This window comes from Salarias fasciatus (assembly GCF_902148845.1).
Source record: "Salarias fasciatus chromosome 23 unlocalized genomic scaffold, fSalaFa1.1 super_scaffold_20, whole genome shotgun sequence".
Classification (NCBI taxonomy): Eukaryota; Metazoa; Chordata; class Actinopteri; order Blenniiformes; family Blenniidae; genus Salarias; species Salarias fasciatus.
The window spans coordinates 4,018,223-4,040,635 of NW_021941230.1; the positions used below are offsets into that span (position 1 = coordinate 4,018,223).

A 22,413-nucleotide genomic window follows, 5' to 3' on the forward strand; every position below is an offset into this window, starting at 1 on the left:
CCTCTGACTGAACTCTGAAACCACATCCCATCCAGACCTCACTGGACTGACTGGACACTTTCACAACTCTTCATCCTCCAATCCACACTGGAACCCTGTGAAGCTCAGTCAGCTGTTTAGTTCTGCCATGGAGGAGTGAAGAGCCCAGCCGCTACGCTGCTTTGAAAGCTGAAGGTCAACATGGAGCGTGTCAGAGGTTCACAGTCAATGATCCACTGCAGCTCCTTTCTTCTTCTAGCAAGCTTTGAAATGTGGAGCTGCGCACGGCTCTGCCACAGTCACAGGACTAAAGAGCAGAGAAGAAGCTCCGTTTCTCCTGGAGATCCTCAGTGTGGATCACTCTCAGATCAGCCTGATGTCTGACCTTTAGTGTCAACACTACTTTACTGAAACACACTCAAACATGGAGTCTGACCTCAGAGTCTGCAGACCACAGAGTGGACTCTGCAGAAAACCACACAGCTGAGAAACTCCTGAATCCTGCAGAGGGTTCCAGCTCAGGTCCAAATGTTCCAGATGTTTCTGGAGGGAGGGGTTGGACTTCAGAGCTGAGGCCACAGAAGAACAGCTGATCTCTGACAACCTGCAGTCCTCCAACCTGAATAAAGAGAGAAAGAAGTGAGATTAGAGGACAGAGTTTGATGTTGAAGTGACTGAGAGCTGAAGAAGGTTCACACTGGAAGAGTTTAGAAATGTAAAGTCCAAACAGCTGAAGCCTCCAGGAGGAGAAGAGCTCTCATCAACATGCTGCAGAGCTCAGTCCACTCTCTGTCCAAACTACATCTGGAATCCTCCTGATCTCCTCTCAGTCCTTTGCCTCCAACAGATTCTCCCTTCAGACAGTGAACTGACCTCAGAGTCTCCAGGTTACAGTTTGGACTCTCCAGTCCAGAACACACAATCTTCACTGAGGAATCCTCCAGCTTGTTCCCACTCAGGTCCAGATGTTTCAGATGGGAGGGGTCAGAGGTCAGAGCTGAGGAGATCACTTCACAGTGAGGATCAGAGAGTCCACAGCCAGAAAGACTGTAATGAGACCCAGAGAGGACAGGACGTTATGAGAGAGGACACTTTGATGGACTGTTGGACATCAGAGCTTCACTTCTTCTGCTCTGGTTTGACTTTGACTTCATGTTGACCTGGAGGAGAGAACACTGAGTTCGCAGGTGTTCTCTATTTTGAGTTTGCAGGCATAGACAGTAAATAATAAATGGACGGACCTTTCGTGACGTCACCCATAGAGTTCTCAACCGCCGTTCTGAAGACTACAAGCGAGTCCAGCAGGACATCTCCACATTGAATATTTGAAACCGGATGTAAATGTGATTGGGCCAGCCCATCACGTGACCTCATTACGTGGACAGAGGTGGCGCTGTGATAGGGCAATTTATGCAAAACTTTAACTCGTAATATAAAATCAACAGATGATTTATGTGAAAATCAGAGTCTGGTGAAGCAGCACGGTTATAGAAACTCGTGATAGAGACCAAAATATGTTCTGAAACCGGGGGCTTTATATGTTTATTTGCACTCTGAAAATCGGCATTTTTGAATGGGTTCCAATGAGACCGAGGCTCTTTTTGAAACCAGCATTATCGCCCCCTGCTCGAATTTCTCCGGAATTACAGTTTTTTTGCACTTCCGCATTATCTTCATGTTTTATGAGCGAAGGTTGGCGCCTGTTTGCAGGTCAGGCCTCAGACGTCTCTTATTTTGAAAAGTCATTCTGTGTTGAATCAACAGTCTCGATTCTGATATTTCTTAAAATGAACCCCGACTACAATGATAAATTTGCTCTATGTCGCTTGCTGTCAGTAACATATTTATGAATATTTTTTTTTTAATATATTCAGTTATCTATATTTTAACAAAGTTTATTTCACATGTCGGCTGCCATTGTTGTGCTCGTTGCAAAGCATTCTGGGTAGTGACGTCACAAAGTTGTTTCACCTCTCAGCAGTGTTTTTAGGAGTGATCTGTTCACAGCTTTATAAGCATGAGCGCTCAACCCTTTCAATTCGAACCAACACGAAACCAAATGCAGAGCGAGGATGAAAATGAAAGTAACAATGGAGATATCAATAAAATGGTAGCTATCAAGAGGAAGACAGAGTCGGTCACAGCCGCTGGTGCCTTTGTGGATGCTGCCTCCCAACGGCGACCGAGATGGAGAGCGTCTGCTGCAAATAGCTCCATTTCCTTTCTGTCGCTGTTCATGGTAGGCTACTTGTTTACTTTACCTCGTCACGAGTAACATAATTAACACAAAAATGACAAATGGGGATGGTTGCTGTCTCTACTTTACCATAGAGCTCCCCTGTTTCACAGCGCATCAAAACTTTCAGGCTATCTGCATAAACCCGGATGTGTTGTGGGCCGCCCTGACCAGCCTTCATGACAGATTCAGTACCGGTCTACCCGACAGGAGTCACATCACCAACAGGCAAGTCTTTTGACTAACCAAGAGTAAAATATCCTTACTCAGTGCTTAACCTGTAAATCATAAGGTACCGGAACGCATACACAAAACAGTGCTGGGAAAAAAAACAAAGAAAAGAAAAAGAAAACACGTGCTGAAAACAACATGCAAATGCCCACATACCATGCCGTGGGACTTATTTCAAATAGCAACCATGGTATAAATGTTCTGGCAATTATTTACCATTATCATTATTGATATAGGGCAGGGGTCCACAACTTGATTTGGCGTTGGGCCAGTGTTTGTTTGGGTTTTTTTGTGACTGTCAACTACGGCTCCTTTACTCCTGAGCGCAACACAATGATCCTTGAACAACAAAATGAAGATAAAACAACAAGCAGAACAGTAAACAGCCACGCTAAGCCCAGAAATTAAACCTACCAGAACAATGTTTTCCTCATTCTCTCCAAGCCGCCACTATGCCGCTCAGATACTTCCTCTCAGAACTGAACTGTGCGTCAATAATAATAATTTTCCCGTTCTGTCCCAGAAATTCAGCGTTTAAATTTTCTTTCCGCCATCTCAGGAGTTGAAATGTCAACTGATGTTGGAGCATGAAGGAATCGTTCAAAGCCAGCTACTTCGTCGGTGGCTAACAGCTAAGCTAACAGCTGACTGAGACATGTTTACGAAGTGCCCCTGAAAGCAGCAGGAGCTGCATGGAGCTCTTACAATGGATCACACAAATCTTCTATTGTTATCATTTAAAATCTGGCACGGCGGCCTGATATCAGACAATGTGCTGACCATATTTAACAGTCAATTACAGCCCACATCACGGCCATGTCTGGTGTTCCATATCAACTATGTCTGGTGACCGAATGCCTCTAGCATCCGTTGTTACTGCTAGCAACAGCAGATGTGGAAAAAGCCGACTGAAGCCTATAGCTGTCTTGGTGAATGCCGTTCCACTACATTTACACTAAAGTTTCAAAACACCCAGCTGCTTGTGCTGCTGCGCGCATTCATATTAGCATGATTGAAACAGTAGCATTGGGGTCCTGACACGTCACCGAGGGGGCGGGGCTACACCTCGGTCACATCTTGACATGAAATGGTAAATGGACTACACTTATATAGCGCTTTTTCATCTGCATTAGCAGAGACCAACGCGCTTAAAACTGCATTATCACATTCACCCATTCACACACACATTCACACACCGGTGGAGGCGTGCAGACAGATGGTCACAAGTCATTACAAGCTGGTATTTTTGGCCTGGCATGGCTACAGCACTCATGTACATACTGCCTCTTTCAATAAACATCACTGTGATCCATATTGATTGTCAGTCACTTGATTACTGAACAGTGTGAGCATTGTTTATAGCTGCGAAGCTAGCTAGCTTCGGGACCCCGTGACGTAAGGGGGCGGGGCCACAGGAGGGAGTTACTGGTGAGGCTGAAGTAGACCAACACGACTCACCTGGTCTCTGAAAGTCAGTCTGAGGGATCTGCCCGAGCAAATAACCAACATGTTGTGTCTCCAGTGAACCAGGAGTAGGAGTTAACTAAAATGAACCCGGAGATAACCAGGAGTTAAAGGTATACTGGGGGATCCTTAGAACCAATCAGAATTGTATGGTTCCAACTGGTAATTGGGCAGTCATAATGTCAATCAATGTGGGACCGCTTTTGCATGATAACATATCATGACGAGTCGCCACCTATGTGCACGCTCTGGTTTCGAGCCGCGCATGCGCAGAGCATTGTTTAGGAAGTGACATGCAGTGGGAGTGATCATCGCAGAAGCAGAAGCCTCTTGTTCCTCCCGCAAACACCTCTGAACAGGGGCGGGGGGGCCATCGGGAGGTTCAGGAGGTTTCCCGAATGGCTGGTGTGTTCCGGGCCGGTGGCCACAAGTGCTCCCCCCCCCCCCCCCCACCCCCACCCCCGCCCCACCCCCCCACCCCCACACACACACACACACCCGCTCTCACGGCCCGTGTGCGTGTCCGCCCCCCTGGTATATATTTGGAGTTAACCATCATGAACCAGGAGTTAACCAGGAGTTGACCATCATGAACCAGGAGTTAACAACCGTGTGTGTGTGTGTGTGTGTGTGAGGGCGGCCCAGACCATTGAGTATAACTAAAAATGGCGGGCTAATGTGGCATCACACATGGCGTTCTGAAATCCCATTTTTAGCATCTGAGGAGCTACAGAAGCACCCCGTCAGCAACCACCATCATGGATGCCCAGCTGGTGGACAACCTCAACCTTTTCTTCACCCGCTTTGACTCATCAAAACCAGTCACTCCGTGGGCCCCCTGCCAACCCTCCAGCTCCCCACCCCTCACCCTCCAAGAACATCAAGTGAGGGGTGCACTCTAGGCATTGAACCCCCGGAAGGCCGCTGGACCGGATGTTGTCCTGAACAAGGTGCTCTGTGCCTGTGCTGACCAGCTGTCAGGAGTCCTGACAGGGTATTCAGCTCCTCCCTGTGCCTGGCTGTGGTTCCACCATCATCCCGGTTCCAAGAGGACCACAAAGGACCTTAATGACTCCAGATCAGTGGAACTGACTCTGTGGTCATGAAGCGCTTTGAAAGGCTTGTACACCAACAGTTCAAAACTCTCCTCCTCCAGGACTTTGATCCCTACCAGTGTGCCTACAGGCCAAACTCGTCCACTTGGCTCTGAACCATCTAGAGTTCCCAGACCCCAACGTCAGAATGGTGTTCATCAATCACAGCTCGGCGTTTAACACCATCAGTCCTGACATTCTGGTGGAGAAGATGGCCGACCTGAGGACCTCACCTGGACTGCCAACACATCAGCACTGGTGAAAAAGGTGCAGCAGAGACTCCACTTCCTTGGTGTTCTGTGGAGGAACCTTCTAGAGAGGAAGCTGCAGGTGTCTTTACCACCCCATCATAGAACCTGTGCTGATGGACCGTGTGACTGTTTGTATTGCTGCTTGCTCTGCAACTGACAGGAAGGCCCTGCAGACCAGAACTGCTGAAATAATCACAGGAAGCCCTCTGCTGCCTGGACCAGAGAAAGGATAGCCTCGGAACACATAACTACCTAAACCCTCCATTGCATGGAGCGAATCAATTATTTTATTTTATTTTCCATCAAAAATGACAAATATATTTCAATATATTTCAAGAATTGCAGACCATAATTAATGTAATTAGAACAAGAAGACTGACAACCCAGGAGTCAGTCTATAAATATTCTCATCGCCTGAGGGTTATTGTTGAAATGTTCTCACAGCAAATTTATTGAAAATATTTTAGAAAAAGTAAAATCAGCTGAATAATAACCATTTCATGTTTTCTGGTCCTTAATCTGACAAGACCACATCAAGATCATCATTTGTTGTAGATCAAGGTTCTTCAGGACAGATCATTGAGGATCATCTCCACAGAGGAACTACAGGAACTACTTTCTACAAACATCACTGAGACATTGATCATGAGGACATGTAGACTCACTCAGCCTTCCTGCAGTTCTTCACAGCTGGGATCAGTCTTCGTCGCCCCTGCAATGATGTCCTGTACTTCTTCAGGTCCAACTCCTCCAGGACCTGGTCTGACATCTGCAGCATGTAGGCCAGAGCTGAGCAGTGGATCTCAGACAGGAACTTCTCTGGGGACTCTTGGATGTCCTGATGGACTGAGAGGTCCTTCATCTCCATCAGACAGTGGAAGATGTTGATGCTTCTGTTAGGAGACATTCTATCGCTGCTGATCCACTTCAGGTTCTTGATGACTCTCTGGATGGTTTCTGGACTGATCTCTGTTGGACCCAGCAGACCTTCTAAGAGTCTCTGGTTGGATTCCAGAGAGAGGCCATGAAGGAAGCGGACAAACAGGTCCAGGTGGCCGTTCTGACTTCTGAGGGATTTCTGGAGGATGATCTCAAGAAATTCATGCAGAGATGGGCAAGTATCATGTTCTCTGAACAACACTGACAGTTTTTCAGTAAAAGACTCTGATCTTAAGTCCATGTCATCCCAGTTCTCTCCAATGAAGGTCATCAGCTCGTCTGTCTTCTTGCTGGTGAAACAGTGGAACATGAAGACTGCAGCCAGAAACTCCTGAACAGTCAGATGGACGAAGCTGTAGACGGCTTTCTGGAAGATCACAGACTCTCTCTTGAAGATCTGAGTACAGATTCCAGAGTACAGCGAGGCCTCAGTCACATCCAGACCACACTGCTCCAGGTCTTCTTGGTAGAACAGGATGTTTCCTTTGTCCAGATGTTCCAAGGCCATCCTGCCCAGCTTCAGAAGAAGCTCCCTGTCAGCCTCCGTCAGCTCCTGTGGACCCGTCTCAGGTCCTTCATGGTACTTGAGCTTCTTCCTGTGTGTCTGAAGCAGCACAAAGTGGGAGTACATGTCAGTCAGGGTCTGGGGCAGCTCTCCTCTCTGCTCGCTGCTCAACATGTGCTCCAGAACTGTAGCAGTGATCCAGCAGAAGACTGGGATTCCACACATGATGTGGAGGCTCCTGGAGGTCTGGATGTGGGAGATGATTCTGCTGCTCAGCTCCTCATCACTCAGCCTCCTCCTGAAGTACTCCTCCTTCTGGGTGTCAGTGAAGCCTCGCACTTCTGTCAGTCTGTCCACACATGTTGGAGGGATCTGATGGACCGCCGCCGGTCGGGAAGTGATCCAGACCCGAGCCGAGGGCAGCAGATCCCCCCGGATGAGGTTAGTGAGCAGCTCGCCCACCGAAGACTGCCGGGAGACGTCCAGCAGCCGCCGGCCGCCGCCGAAGTCCAGAGAAAGTCTGCTTTCATCCAGGCCGTCCAAGATGAAGAGCAGCTTGCAGACGGCCAGCTCCTCTGCCGTCAGCTTCTGGAGCGTGGGATGGAAAACAGCCAGCAGCGAGAGGAGACTGTACGGCCGCTCTCCCAGCAGGTTCAGCTCCCTGAAGGAGAGCACCACCAGCACACTGACATCCTGGTTCTCCAGGCCCTCGGCCCAGTCCAGACTGAACTTGTGCACCGAGAAGGTTTTTCCGCTGCCGGCCACGCCGCTGGTCACAACCACTCGGATGTGTGTGTGCTGCTGGGCCCAGGCTTTGAAGATGTCCTGAACCCTGATGGCAGTGTGATGGAGGCTCTCCTTCCTGGAAGCTGTCTCCAGCTGCTTCAGCTCAGGTTCCCTCTGAAGCTCCTCACTGAGTCCCTCTGTGATGTGGAGCTCAGTGTAGATCCTGTTGAGGAGGCTTCCTCCTCCTGCTTCATCACTTCCTTCAGTCACACGTTCACATCTCCTCCTCACACTCTTCTTATGTTCTTCTAGAAGCTGCTGCAGACCCACACCTGCTCACAGACAACAACAACAATCACACTGCACACAAACAACAAGCTTTCATGTCTCTACAACACAACAACCAGTCCAGTGAAGACAGACCAGTCCCTCAGCAGACACATGTCCACTCTTACTTAGTGCAGCGGCGCTTCTGGATCTTTCTGGCTGCTCCTCACACACATCAGTCCTCTTCTTCTCTCCATGGACACCAAGCGACATTTGGTCTGAGCAACTCAACACTAAGATCCAGCTTCAACTCTCACACTGCTTCACAGTCCTGGAGCTGAATCTGAAAGGGAGCTCAACATCTCTCACTCTGGTTTGGAGGAAATCAAAGGAAATTAAGAGTTTCTTACTTTGTGTCTGAAAGTCCAGGTTCAACACTGAGGTCTGGTGGAAAATCTTTGGACTAGTCACTCTAAAGACACAACCTGCTGGATCCTGAAAACTCTGTTGTGTGTCTGCACACACACACACACACACACACAGGTTGGCAGCAGATCGAAAGGAAATATTAGAACTTGTTGAACAAAACATCACATCTGCACTCTGTCCTGAATATCTGAGCTCAGGAACAGAATCTCTCTCTGATTCCTCTCTCTTCTCAATGTATTGTCTGCATGTTCTCCCTCAGCGTTTCTCTCTACTCTCACTGTGTTGTCTTCATGTTCTCCCTCAGCGTTTCTCCTCTCAACATGTCTCTTTGTGTGGATTGTGCTGGTGGACTCTGCAGGAGCAGCTGCCGTCTCTTACCTGTCCTCAGACTCTGATCTGTCCTCCTCTTTGTCCACGTCACTCATCTTCAGTCAGCTGAAACAGAATCAGGACAAACGTGTCCACCAGTCACACACAGCATTTCTTTTGACGTCCACGGAGACAAAACTCAGTCCCACTTTGACGTTAGAAGACAGAAGCTGTTCAGACCCTCGGCGGTTCTCCTCCTCTGACTGTCAGCTGGACTCTGGACTTGCTGGTTTCCTGGTTGGACTCTTGGACCTGGATCACCTGAGCTCAGCTGCTCCTCCTCCTTTATGATCTGAAATGCGTGATAAGTTTCATTTATGACCTGTTGGATTGAAGTCTGATGAGGTTTTATGATGGAGCTTCACAGTAATCCGTCAGGTCCAAAGTCTGATCAGAGAACAGTCTGGGCTTCAGGCAGGAAACACACAGAAAACTACTGGACTGAGTTCCTGGAGGTTTCCATGCTGCCTGTGTCCTCGACCCGCCTGACATTTACAGAGAACTGAGCTTCAGCAGCAGAGAGTTCCTCCATAGGACCAGTCTGGGCTTTCTGGAAACGGACTCTTTCCAGCAGGAATCAGCTGACAGCACCAACTGAAAAGGCTGAACAGCCACTGGGAAACACACCATCAAAACAACAACAAACAACACTGATAAACAATCCTCCGTCCTGATGGGGAATCTAACCACAGCCTCCTGACAGTCAGGAATTCTACCTCTGAATTAGCAGTTAGCAGCTTTAAAACATGGATTTTTACAAGGCTTTTGTTTCCGCCTCACTCAGTTTAATCTGTTCAGTAAAACTTTTGTCTGAATGAAATTTTCCCTCCATTGAAGGAAAACCAGCTGAAGTGAGGAGAGAGAGAGGGGCGGGGCTCCTTTCAACCCAAGAGCTTCTCTTTCCCTCTGACCGGCTGGAATAGACCATCTGTCTATGTGAGCCGTAAAAATGTGACACTGATCCATGTTGAAGTTGTTGAAATTCCTTTTCCTTGTCTTCTCTGCCATGATTACCTCCGCCAAGGAGGTTATGTAATCACGTCGGTTTGTTGGTTGGTTGGTTTGTTGGCAATATTACGGAAAAAGTTATGGACAGATTGCAATGAAACTTTGTGGAAAGGTGGGTCTTGGGCTAACTTAGAATCCATTAAATTTTGGTGATGATCCGGATCACTGTCTGAATCCACAAATTTTTTAAGGGATTCTTTATCATTGAGAGATCGGGCTGTGGCGGAGGTCTGCGCTCTCTGAGTGCCAAATTCTAGTTGAGAGTAAAATCAGAAACTGACATGATGTTGAAGCTGAACTGATTTTGAAGACATTACATTTTCATGCAGCTCTTCTATTTATTCACACTAAAACATTTGGATTTGTGGATGTTTGTTCATCATTCTGTTGTCATTTCTCTGCTCTGACCTCCTCCAGTTTCTCTCTCAACTAAAATCACTTTGACAGCTGATTAAACTCTACAAACACATTTTTAATGCATTCCACTTTTTTCACCATTTTTCTGGAGAATTCACATGTTGATTTTGTGCAGCTGGTGGTTATAAAAGTACCTGTGTTGCAGTTTGTCAGTGACTTTGATCCAGAATTGTTTCTGTGGTAAAACTTTATATATCAGGTTTATGTTGTATTTTGTCATTTTTTCAAAAAAATCTCCATGTACGAATTTTGGGGCATGTGGCTCAGACCTGCTGGGTATTAAATGATAACATCAGAGTTTTTCAATACAATATGATGGATTCTGAAGCTGAAGTCTAAATGATAAAGTCCAAACTGCTCCCCGATCACAGAGTGTAGAAAAGAGTTTCCTCCAGTGTTGCAGCGTCTCACAGCCATGACTCCTGCTGGCCGCTGTGCTGCTGAGTCCCTCACATCCTAAATGAAACCACTGGAGGACTCAGCTCTGCTTCTCTCCAGGAACCATGTCCTCCAGCTCTTCTGTCTGACAACACTGTTTTGGTCTGCTGCCTGAAAATAAGGCCGTTTACACTGCAGAGGCTTCAAGAGGAAACACTCAACTCTCACTGTGTTTTGGTGTCTGTTTACACCACAACAGTGCTGGAGACACTGAAAACGCTACTTTTTAGAAACTGCTCCCAGGTGGAACTTTGTGAGAGCTCTCAGGCTCCGTCTCCTTGTTGACAGTGGAAATGCTGCTGCTGGTCATGAACATGAGATCAGACAAACCTCCAACACAAAGTCAGAGAAGCTTCTGGAGTTTAACTCAAAGGGATCCTGGTTGATGACCAAAGCTGAAAGCCACTTGTTGGAGAGTGAATCATAATTCCGAGGGCTCGTCCGGGAATTGAACCCGGGACCTCTCACACCCAAAGTGAGAATCATACTCCTAGACCAACGAGCCCACATGTCCGAGGAGCAGAAGGACTCAACTGATTGTTATAAATAAAAGCTGAAATAAATGACATGAAAATATATAGAATAGTAAAACTACTACTAGTATTACTGCTCCGTGATAACGGAGGTGTATAAAGGGCTGCCAGTCCATGGTGTTCTATAAAACTTCCTCGTTTTGTTGTTTTTATCAGAACGGTTGGTGTCACTGACAGCACACTCCATGTGTTCACCTGGGACTTTTTATTCCTCTATGAATCCAAATGAAGCCTCATTCTGCTCTAAAATAACCATGTAAACACCCAAACACTTTGGAATTCAGTTTGAATCTGAATAAACCGGCGGGTTCGTTCTCCTTTGGAAGCTGAATTATCTGCTGATGAGGCGACTTCATTCTGGTCGTTCTGCTCCGTCGTGATGACGCAATATTCCAAGATGGCGGCCCGCGGTCCGCGTTTCGCCTCGTATGGAGACGGTTTATTTAACGGCAGTTTCAGAAGAATTGGATATAATGAAACGAGCGGATCGAGGGGCGCTTAAAGCCGACATTTTTTAAAGCTGCAGCGTCAAAGTTAATGGAGAAAGAAAGAGAGAAAAACTCTGTTTACTTCCTGGAGACGTCAGTACATCACAGCCGTCCTGTCCAATCAGAACGCTTTGCAGACCGCAGCGTGAGAAAACATTTAATCCTTCATTTATTCCATTTAAACACAAAGCTCACTAATATAATTCTGAATGACTTCATTCAGAATGAACCAACTGCAAACTAAAACATCCTGTAACCTCAGTCAGTGACTCGCTGGACCGCTGCTCTTCCTCCTGACTTTCTGCAGGCAACATGAGCAGCAGAGCAGGAGAGACGTCTGCCCCCCTCCCCCACACACTCTGCTCTAAACAAGTGTCCTTCAGTGGCTGCATGTCCCCATCGTCCTCTGCTGAAGAGCCTTGTTTTCATGACAGAAGCATCTCTTCACTCCTTCCTCTGGGCCGTTTGGCCCCTCTGAGGGTTTTACAGGTAGAAAGGCCAAACGGCCCTCTGGGGGACTTCTAGTGTTGAATCTTTCTGTTCTGCAGAGCATCAGAAAATGGAAAGTCATCTCTAATGTTTCCTCTTCAGGACATGGAGCAGTGCTCCAGTGGCAGCGGCAGTATGTTCATCGTCACGCCGTCTCCCAGAGATGTTTCTGAGGATCCAGGCGTTCCTGAGCTCCAGAGGACTGACAGTGAGCTGCTGAGTTCATTCATCAGGCAGATGTTTGGGGAACATTACAATCCTAAAGTTCAGTCCACTGTATAGTTCCTACTGAGAGAAAGATTCTCATTGAGCTTGATTTCAGAGACTCATCATGTATTCTCATCTACTAATAACTTTGTATTTGTCCTTTAACTCTGACCGCTGTCTGTGTGTTTCAGTAAAGGTGAATTACTAACAGCTGACAGTTCTTTCCTGATCTCCACATTGAAACACAGTCAGAGCTGCATTAGATGAACATTTCTGTCACATCCAGCCTGAGTTCTTCACACTACTTCACATGAACATAATTCTAGATGCTGTGTGTTGCTGCTGCTACTTATTACAATGGAGGGTCACTTTTCAACATGTCCAACAGGAACACCATGATTTAAAAGCTCCTTTAAAGGACCGTACCACTCACCATCTTTAGTTTCTCTGTGTAGCTCTGTTACAGTGGATTAATAACTTCATCAGAGAATATCACTGACATCTGCTTCTCCCTGATGAGAGCTGAAACATGTTTCAAGCCGCTGCAGGTTGAGTTTTATAACAATGAACTGGAACTGAACTGAAACCAGAGTCAACCTGGAAAGCAGGAGAAACAGTTGTAATGTTCACCGCTCCAGTGGAATGCTGGGAAAATGCTTGGTAGTAACATGTACACACATTTTATGTATTGGGCTCTAACATGCAAACCCCCCAGTGTCGTCCTCGTTACTGTTTGATTGTTTCATGGGGTTGAATCAGGAATGTGTCCTGAACATGCCTTTGTTTTTAGAACTTACTAAACAGATGCGTCGATGCTGTGAGGACTCACTCAGCAGCTCTGAGTCCACCGAGGACGAACATGAGCCAGGAACTACTGATGACTGGGAGGCAGATGGACCAGAAGTCCAGCAGCAGAAACGGAGGAAACGGGTTTTGAAAAAGGCTTCTGTCAGCTCACAGGAAGTAAATGAACAGAAGCACAAGAGAAGCGGGACGACACCACCACGGGCCGGTGAGAACTCCAAAGGATCTGCTTCATCTGAAAGTTCAGATGAGTCAGTAATGAAGCTGAAGGAAAAGAAAGATGGCGGCAGACTGTACAATAAGAAGTACTACTGTGTCTGTTGTGTTCAGCCTTTGAGCAAAACGACACGACACCTGGAATCAAACACAAAGATCATGCAGAAGTCGTGAGAGCATCTGAATTTCCAAAAGGCTCCAAAGAAAGAAGAATACAGTTGAATTTGCTGAGGAATGGAGGAAACCGTGCCCACAATGCTGAAGCTCTTAAAGAAGGAAAGGGATTGCTGATCCCCAGACAGCAGTCAGCAGTTCCTGTCAGCCCAGTGAGAACCTGCACTGTGTGAACTGTGAGGCCTTGTTGAAGAGAAAATCACTGTGATGCTGATGAAAAGATGCCAGCTGAGCAAAGAAGCTGCGAGTTTGAAGCCTGGAAGAACTGGAGTCCAGCTGTTTGTGCGTTGGCCCAGCCTGTCCCAGATGGTGTTAAAGCAGCTGTCTGGGAATCGGTGAATAACATGAATGAAGACCAAGTGTCAAGGGTGATCCGAAAAGAGAGATGCATTTTGACGTTTGGGGAACATCTGGACAATAAGAACGGGCAGGACGTAACAAAACATGAATCCATCAGAGAAAAGATGAGAGAGGCTGGTAGACTGATACTTCAGGGAAAGCTGGGAGGCAAACTGAACAGAGCACATGACTTCTTTGTACCAGCCAGTCTCCCCCATGTCATAGAAGCTGTCAGGAGTGTTGCTGGCTGTGAGGAGAAAACGGGCTTCTACAAAACCCCGTCTGTGGCGTTGAAGCTACAACCTTAAAAAGTTGGCTCATGTTGTTGAATGTGAAGCAGTGATCAGCGGTGAGGACACTGCTCGTGATGCTCAGGAGTTCAAACAGATTTGTGGCACTAAATGGAATGAGAGCGTGTCAGCCCAGGCACTGAGGAGTCTGAATGAGGCAAAGTGGAATGCTCCCAAACTTCTGCCCTTTGCTGAAGATGTGAAAAAAAAGCACCTGCATCTGGACAAGCAAAGGAAGCAGAATCAAGCAAAGCTTGAAGAACAACCAACAAAGAAGAAGTGGGCAGAACTTTCCAAACTGACACTTTGTGAAGTTATAACATAAACTGTCTGTATGATTTCTGATCTCCTTGTTTTTATGTGCTGTGCCATGTCTTGGATCTCTGTGATTTTTACACTGTGAAGCACTTTGTGATGATGATCTGTGAAAAGTTCTATATAAATACATTTTACTGACTTGCTGACTGGAGATTCAATAAAATTCTACAGGAAACACTTTTTTCTAAATAAGATTTAGACTGAATATGTTCGCCACATTGACACCAGAATCACATTTACATGAAAATAAACATCATCCAACAAACTAAGGTATGCTGTCAAAATGTGTTTTTACTGAAACAATGTGTGAACATCAAAGCTCAGAGCAACAATTCATGTGGTTCCAAACATACAGGTAACAATGAACAAGTCTATTTCTTCCAAAAGAGAAAACGATGGTCTGATGAATGATCTGAAAAGCAACAAAAACTGGCTCTTATTGTTCAGCAGGAGCCTTTTTCTTCATGGCAGTGATTCGATTTCTGATGTCATTTTTTCCTCCAGTCCAGCGGCGGTCTCTCTGTGCGTCGGGCTCTACATTGATACACTGCAGACAGTCCATCTTCTGCTGAACCTTGCAAGTGTGTATGAAGTCCATCATGTGTGTTTCCACAGCACGGACCTCGCTGTTATCCCACTGACGTTTAGAGTTGTCTCTTTTCAGACGTGTCTGTGACGTCTCTATAAAGAAAAGAGAAAAGCTGATGTCAAGTCACCCTTCTGTCAGGACCAATGTTAAATGTGCAAGGACAACAGCGGTCATGTGACAAATACTGGAAGACCATGAGCAGCAGGTTTTACTACACTAGTTTTTCTTTTTTAAACACTCCTAAAAAGGTGGCATAGTTTGTGATTTTAAAATACACAAATTAATTTAGAACTAATGTGAATATAATGTGGATAAGGGATGTTAACTACTTTTACTAATGAGCCACAAAGGTGGCAAAAGTTCTCACACTCTGTACTGAAGTAGAAGTGCAGATACTTGTGTAAAAAAGACAACTCCTTCACTCAGGGTAAAGTACACACTCTGAAATTTACGGAAGTATAAAAGTAAAAATGATTTTTTATTATGTTAATTATACACAATACTTGTTTGATGACTCGGCAAAATGAAAAAAAACTAAAAACTAAAAACTAGTGTTGTCAGTGGACTGAAAGCTTGAATGTGACTGATCCAGCTTCAGGCTGACGACCCGTGCAGCTGCAGCAGCAGCCAGAGGTGATGGAGCCGTTTCATCCAGCAGACAGTGAAGGTAACGAGACTCTACTGGAGACAGAAGGTCCTGAACAGACTGAAGGCTGCTGGAGTCTGACTGGACCACAGCTTCCTGTCTGTCTGTCTGATGCTGTCAGTCGTCGTGGCGCTGTAATGTAATGTCAGCTGACAGTCTGTGTGTCTCTGGTTCTGTCTGTTTTACGTTGTGTTGTCACGTCCGTGGAAGCTGAACAGAAGTAACAAGTTATTTTTAACAATGTAAGGAGGAGAAAGTACAGAGTTTTGTGTTCAAATGCAGGGAGTCAAAGTAGATAATTGTCAAAAAATAAACAATCAAGCAAAGTACAGACACCTGGAAAATCTGCTGAACTACATGACAAAGTATTTGTACTTTGTAACTTCCCTCCTGGTGATCCAGCACAGCAGCCTGCTGTAGGACTGCTGCAGCAGCTGACTGCAGAGCAGATTCTGTCATCAGACACAGCTGTGGGGTTTTACTGGATACATTACTGTCACTTCATACAAACAATGAATCCTGTCTTTTATTGACCTTGATGGAGAGCGGCATCAGAGGAAGAGGAGAGCAGTGGAGACGTCCCCTCTGCCTCACGGTGGTCTTCAGCTGTGGTCTCTGTGGCTGAGCCGACACTGGCAGGCTCGTCCTCATCACTTCATACGTCTGCTTCTTGAGAACAGTCGACTTTTTCTGAAGTGACAATGTAAGAAAAGAACAAAAAAGAAACCTTAGGAGTAGCATCCTGAAGACAGAAACCTATATGGACTTCCTGCTTTACTTAAGTTACACATTTACACAAAGTCATTTTGTATATTAATGTTGTACATAACATGATTAGACACACTGCCTATGAGGAAAAACATGTAAACAACACTTGACAGTCTACATTTGCATTCCTCCAATGTGAAACAGGTTGTTAGGATTCTTCATCTTTATCCTCAAACAGCCAAACACAGTATTCAGAGTTTGTTCCAGTTAAATAGCAGTGATGATGCATTTCTCATGAGACAATAGCCATGGCGAACAGCTAACCTTCATTCTACTAGTATACACACATCCATACCTTCAGGGTCAGTGTCATCAAGTCAGCTGTGGTCAGCCTTCATACTGTGAGAGTGTCCCCTTCTCCACTGAGCTCATCCTGGCAGGCTGCAGTGTTCCCTGTGGAGGCGCTAACACTGCCTGAGCTCACGGATGTCAGGACCCAGAAAGTCTGCAGGTTGGTCTGACTCATGTTCTTGAAGGTTGAGGACCTGAGACATTGTAGCTGTGTGCTTTGGCAGCCATGTTGATGTTGAGGCCTCTGGGTTTTCAGCACCACTCTCCCTGCAGACTTTTGGATGCATTCCCCCCCTCTGGAAGCGGACGAGGCTCCTGGTCCAGCCAACATGGAAACGTTCTCTTTGAGGACTCCACACATCTCAGGAGTTTCAGCTGGGAGCTCCATGGCTGAGAGCACTGATGGCTTCAGCAGCACAGGGACTCCTCTTCCTCGTTTCCCCTGATTTCTACTCTGGTGGAGAAATCACACATCTTCTTCTCCAGAGGGGGGGACAGGCCTCCATGCTCTTGTTGAGTTCTGACTTTTTCCTGCCATGAAAGTGATCGACTCCGTTCTTGACACCTCTCCAAACAGTCCAGCAGGACGTTCATCAGACGTGACGATGAGAGCTGTGAACTGAATGAAGGAGCTACTTCACTGGAATAAAAGACTTTCAGGATTCACACATTGAACTGAGTGGAGAAAAGCAGATGTTTCCAGATGTTGAGGCTCTGTTTCCTCAGCTGGTCCTCGCTGAGCGTCCTCAGGTCCTCCTTTGTCCTCTCTCTGTCTCGTCCAATCAGGAGGGAGGCTTTCCTCTAGCTTTTCTCTCATTGTGCTCAGCTCTGTCAAACATCTGGTCCGTGGGCCAAACCAGGGACTCCAGAGGCTCCAGTGCGGCCGGTGAGATGACTGTGCAGAGAGTTGAGTCATTGTTGCATTTTCAGCTGCAGCAGGATTGAAAGAGACGTTTCACTGGACGCTGCTCCAGGATACAAAGTTTAAAACTGACATGATGTTGAAGCTGAACTGATTTTGAAGATATTACATTTTCATGCAGCTCTTCTATTTATTCACACTAAAACATTTGGATTTGTGGATGATTGTTCATCATTCTGTTGTCATTTCTCTGCTCTGACCTCCTCCAGTTTCTCTCTCAACTAAAATCACTTTGACAGCCGATTAAACTCTACAAACACATTTTTAATGCATTCCACTTTTTCTCACTATTTTTCTGGAGAATTCACATGTTTTTTTGTGCAGCTGGTGGTTAATAAATGTGTCTGTGTTGCAGTTTGTCAGTGACTTTGATCCAGAATTGTTTCTGTGGTAAATCTTTGTATATCAGGTTCTGAAAACACTACTTTTTAGAAACTACTCCAAGGTGGAACTTTCTGAGAGCTCTCAGGCTCCGTCTCCTTGTTGACAGTGGAAATGCTGCTGCTGGTCATGAACATGAGATCAGCCAAACCTCCAACACAAAGTCAGAGAAGCTTCTGAAGTTTAACTCAAAGGGATCCTGGTTGATGACTGAGGATAACTGAAGGGCTCATCCAGTTCATCTTCATGCAGCCACGTCTCTGTCAGGAACATCACATCCAGCTCAGGAAGGAAACTTCTTGTGTGTGTGTGTGTGTGTGTGTGTGTGTGTGTGTGTGTGTGTGTGTGTGTGTGTGTGTGTGTGTGTGTGTGTGTGTGTGTGTGTGTGTGTGTGTGTGTGTGTGTGTGTTTAGGATGATGTTGGCTTGCTTGTGTCTTTTTTGGTTGTTTGCACCTTCCTCTGTTCTCTGTTTCTTTTCTTGCTGGTCTGAGTGACTGGCTCCACTGGAGTTTGTATCGTCCCTTTTTTCAATAAAGTAAAGCAGACAGGCTTCCTGTCCACCATGACTGAGAAAGTGGAGCCTTGTCTGACTGACTCACTTTGTTTTTGATCAGAAATGATACAGACTTCTTCCTAAAGTTAATCAGACGATGTACAAGAAGCACTGTCGAGGACAAAAATAATTTCTCAGCTTTTATTCATATTTAACAAAAAGTGTCATGTCCAGAATGATTCACACTCTTCTCAATAATCAATACCAAAGCCTTCATTAGCTTTACAGCGATCAGCCTCTTCCTATAACTACTGAGCAGCTTCTTCATGTCTCCACTGGGATTTTTAACCATTTAGTTTCAGCAATGAACTCTTTTTTCTGACATGTCCTCCATTTAGTCCTCATAGCATTCCCCTCTAAAGAGGGGACGCCTGTCTCCAGGGGACACTGCTGCTTGGAGTTTCGGGTGTCCCTTCATTAGAGGAGAAACTGTGTCAACACTGAAGATCCATCCTCCACTTTGAAATAGTTTGTGTGGCAGAATTTTGGGTCCCAGTGGAAATAATGAACGACAACCGAGTGACAGGAAAGACACGGACAATATGTGAGAACTGTCAGAGAATAGTCCTGAACACCGTGACTAACAGGAGCTCTGTGCTCTCTGCAGTGATAGAGGAGGACTCTGGTTACAGTTTTACATCTAGTGTTTGCACTTTAAAAAAAGAAATATTTAATTTCATTTGTGGAAAGAAGTTCAAGCTCATGCTTCAGCCATGCAGGGATGTACATGATAAAACATTTCAAAATGCACCTTTATTATTTCGTGACTGTTACATGAAAAAGTCTGTTTTTCCAGTCATATATTTTATCATTTTAATTTTCTGAAAAGTAAAGTGGAAACCTGGTCTGATCTTGTGATGGTGAACCCAATGCTGTGTCTCGTCTCATGAGCTGAGTGTCTCGTCTCAACCCAGGAAATGAAAAATAAATCAGTCTAGTAACTGTCCTCTGGGCTGGGCCTGTCCTGACAGACTGGTTGGACTTTATTCCCACCTGGACAGTTTGGTATTGAGGTCAGCTGCCAGCCGAGAGCTGAGATCATGATCAGGATGTTTGAGACGTTAATGTGTGAGTGCTGTTCTCTCTGGAACATGTTGGGATGTTTACATTTTAGATGTGTGTGTGTGTGTGTGTGTGTGTGTGTGTGTGTGTGTGTGTGTGTGTGTGTGTGTGTGTGTGTGTGTGTGTCACACCAAGTCCCTCTCAGCTGTATTAAGTTGATGCTTCAGCACCATGGACAGCTCTATCAGTCCTTTTCCACTGGTTCCTTCTCAGTCTTCCTCCACTCGGTTCTCTTTGTTCGGCCTTGGCCCCGGTCGCTTTCCATCATACAGAGTACCGACTTGGTGTGGGTGGAGTCGCCATAGCAAAACAATACGAAAATCAATTTTTTTTATGAGACAAACAACTCTGACTGACAAGGAGACTACAGTGAACCTGCAGCTCGGTCTGATGGATTTCCCAGAAGATCAATGTATATGAAGACATACTGCAGACAATCAGCCCTGAACATGAATAATATCTGTGTTATGACATGGTCTGTCTTCAGTTAGGGTCAAACACCAATGTAAGAAAAAGACAATGATGATGCTGATTTGTTGACATGATGGCAGGTTTGAACTTTGGGCTTCAGCAGTAAACCACTTGTTAGAGTCACTTGTATGTTTTCCAATCAGGAGAAGTCATCTGGTTCAGCTGCTGTGCTCTGTGGGCCCCTCCCCCCACACTGTGGACTCCACTCTACCCCCAAAGAGAGGCTGGATCCACAAGCAAGCAATGCCCCTCTCCTTGTGGATGGAGAGCGGGGATCAATTCATTTATATTCCTGTGGATGCATTCGCTCTGGGGTGAATATAAACCAAAATAAAGAATCACAGAGGGAATTCCCTGGGGAGGGAGAATGGACGTGGAGAGACAGCCAGCAGGTCAAAGGTTCAAAGGTTCACCTGTGAGTCTGGAGTCTCGGTCCAGCCTGACAGGGGACCCCATCTATGTGCAGACTGTCACTGCTGTCCCTCCATTCAACCATGTCTCAGTAAAAGCAAGCATTGAAGCAGTCCGGTATTCACACATGTGAAAAACTTTAGCCTGAAGATCATCCATCTTATTGCGCAGGAAGTGCATGTTGGCAAGAATCACTGATGGAAGATGTCTAATGTCCAAAGAGAAACTGGACATTAGACAAAGCTCCTCTCAGTACAGAACGGCCAACCACTGGAGCAGAGACCCAGAAGCAGACTGAGGCTTCACCAGCTCTCCCAGCATGCCGTTGGGCTCACTTAGGGCCCGTTTATGTCCTGCAGGTCTGTTTGAAGTGGTTGAGGTCAAACTGACCATCATTCAAGTCGTCATGACTCATGTTTTCATCTCCTTCAGTCAGGATGTGGTCATTGGATGAGCTCTGTCCAGGCTGTCAGGAGTCTGGATCACCTGCCTGATTTATGACCATCAGTTGAGTCTTTTTACTCTGTGAGTGTGTCGGCTCGTTGGTCTAGGAGGATGATTCTCACTTTGGGTGTGAGAGGTCCCGGGTTCAATTCCCTTCAGTTGCCATTTCTCTCTCTTACCAGTGGTTTTCAGGTTTGGTCAACAAAGAATTCTTTCCAGCCGAGGAAAGTAATCTGATTACTGTAGTCTTCAAGTGAGGAACCCTGTGGGACAGGAGGACACCCAGTCATGGAGTTTGGACATTTAAAGAGCAGCTGCAGCCTTTTTCATTCCACTCTGACTGAAGGAGTCCTGCTGCTCAGACTTCATGATAACACTGCTGTATTAGTTGTGTTTCAGGAGGAGGCCAGAGGGGGGCGCTAAGAAAGGCCATGGAGAGGATTGTGGAGGAGCAGCAGCAGGTCAGCTGACTGACAGCAGAGAGAAAAGTCTCATGTCCACAAAGAATCAAGGCCTTTCTCTGAAGCAGCTGTCTGCTCCAGTCATTTGAATCCTGCTGAATTGTTGTCAACACAGCTGTCAACAGAGCAGGAAACAGATCAGGAAGAAAGTAGGAACAGAGCAGCAGACAGACCACCAAGAAAAGATCCAGGAGAGTCCAGGAAGAGCCGGATTTTCATCCTCTGCTTTTCAACTAATAAACCATCAACTAAAGAGAAACTAGCCTGACTGGAAACTCTGTTTCCTGCTCTGTTGGTTCACTGCTGCTCCACCTGTGGAGTCCTGATGACAACTGGAAAACTCTCTTTACTGCTGTGACGCCAAAGAACTGCTGACTGCGGCTGTTTCCTCCCGTTTCCATGGAGACCAGTGGCAGCAGTTTTCTAAAAGTTGTGTTTTCAGAGGCTGTGAGCAGCGTGGTGGTGGAAAGAGGACGGAACAAGAAACAGTTCAACAGACTTTATTAGAACAAACATTGAACATGTTCCCAAATCAATCCAGTCAGGAGGGAATTCTCTGTGTTTCCTTCTAAACCAATGAAACAAAGCTCTCAAACAGGAAAAGAGTTCTCTGACTATCAGCTGACATCAAGACTTCAATCAGGAATTTAAGCTTCAGAGAAGATGAGAAGAAAACAGAAGAAACAAGAAACCAGCTTCACTAAATATTGACCAAAATAGAGTTTTTATGAACAAAGAGGACAAATGAATCTGGACTGTTTCAAAGATTGTGTCTAAGATCTGTGTCTTAGTAGTTTGATCATTTTTACTGAGCTGCTAAACAATTAGAAATCATTGAAAGTTGAGGATTGACTTTAAAATGTGATTGAGAGGAATGAAAAACTTCACCAAGCAGAGAATTACATGACTGAACAATTCATCATTTTTCTTCTGCAGTCAGTCCAAAAGTTCTCCTGTTTTCTGTCACATGACTCAGAAATGAAGAGATTTAGTCTGGAATCACTTTGAAAATCAAAGCAGATTGTATCTGAGAGCATGAGAAGAACATCTGGACAGTTGTTTCTCCACCAGTCTCACAGAAGCAGCAGATGTTGTTGATCTGAAAACGTTTTCTGAGTGGTTCTTTGGATAAATCTCCTTCAGGATGGTGAAATGAGGGAGAGCAGCAGGGCTGAACGCTGAAGATCTACTGATGCTCCATG

At 45.9% G+C, this 22,413-nt stretch overlaps 1 protein-coding gene and 1 non-coding gene across 2 annotated transcripts in view; both read right to left on the minus strand.

Moving 5' to 3' along the window:
- LOC115384271 (ribonuclease inhibitor-like) overlaps positions 1 to 10,332 on the minus strand; it is a 29,398-nt gene extending 19,066 nt beyond the window's left edge. Inside the window, exons 1-3 of the mRNA XM_030086602.1 lie at positions 10,327 to 10,332; positions 5,921 to 6,012; positions 853 to 1,026 (exon numbers count right to left, since the gene is read on the minus strand). Of these exons, the coding sequence (XP_029942462.1) occupies positions 853 to 1,026; positions 5,921 to 6,012; positions 10,327 to 10,332 (272 nt within the window). The remainder of the gene's footprint in view (positions 1 to 852; positions 1,027 to 5,920; positions 6,013 to 10,326) is intronic.
- A 454-nt stretch (positions 10,333 to 10,786) lies between these two features.
- Positions 10,787 to 10,858, minus strand: trnap-ugg (transfer RNA proline (anticodon UGG)). Its single transcript has one exon. It is a non-coding gene; the product is annotated as a tRNA-Pro (tRNA).
- Between the last annotated feature and the right edge of the window lie 11,555 nt (positions 10,859 to 22,413).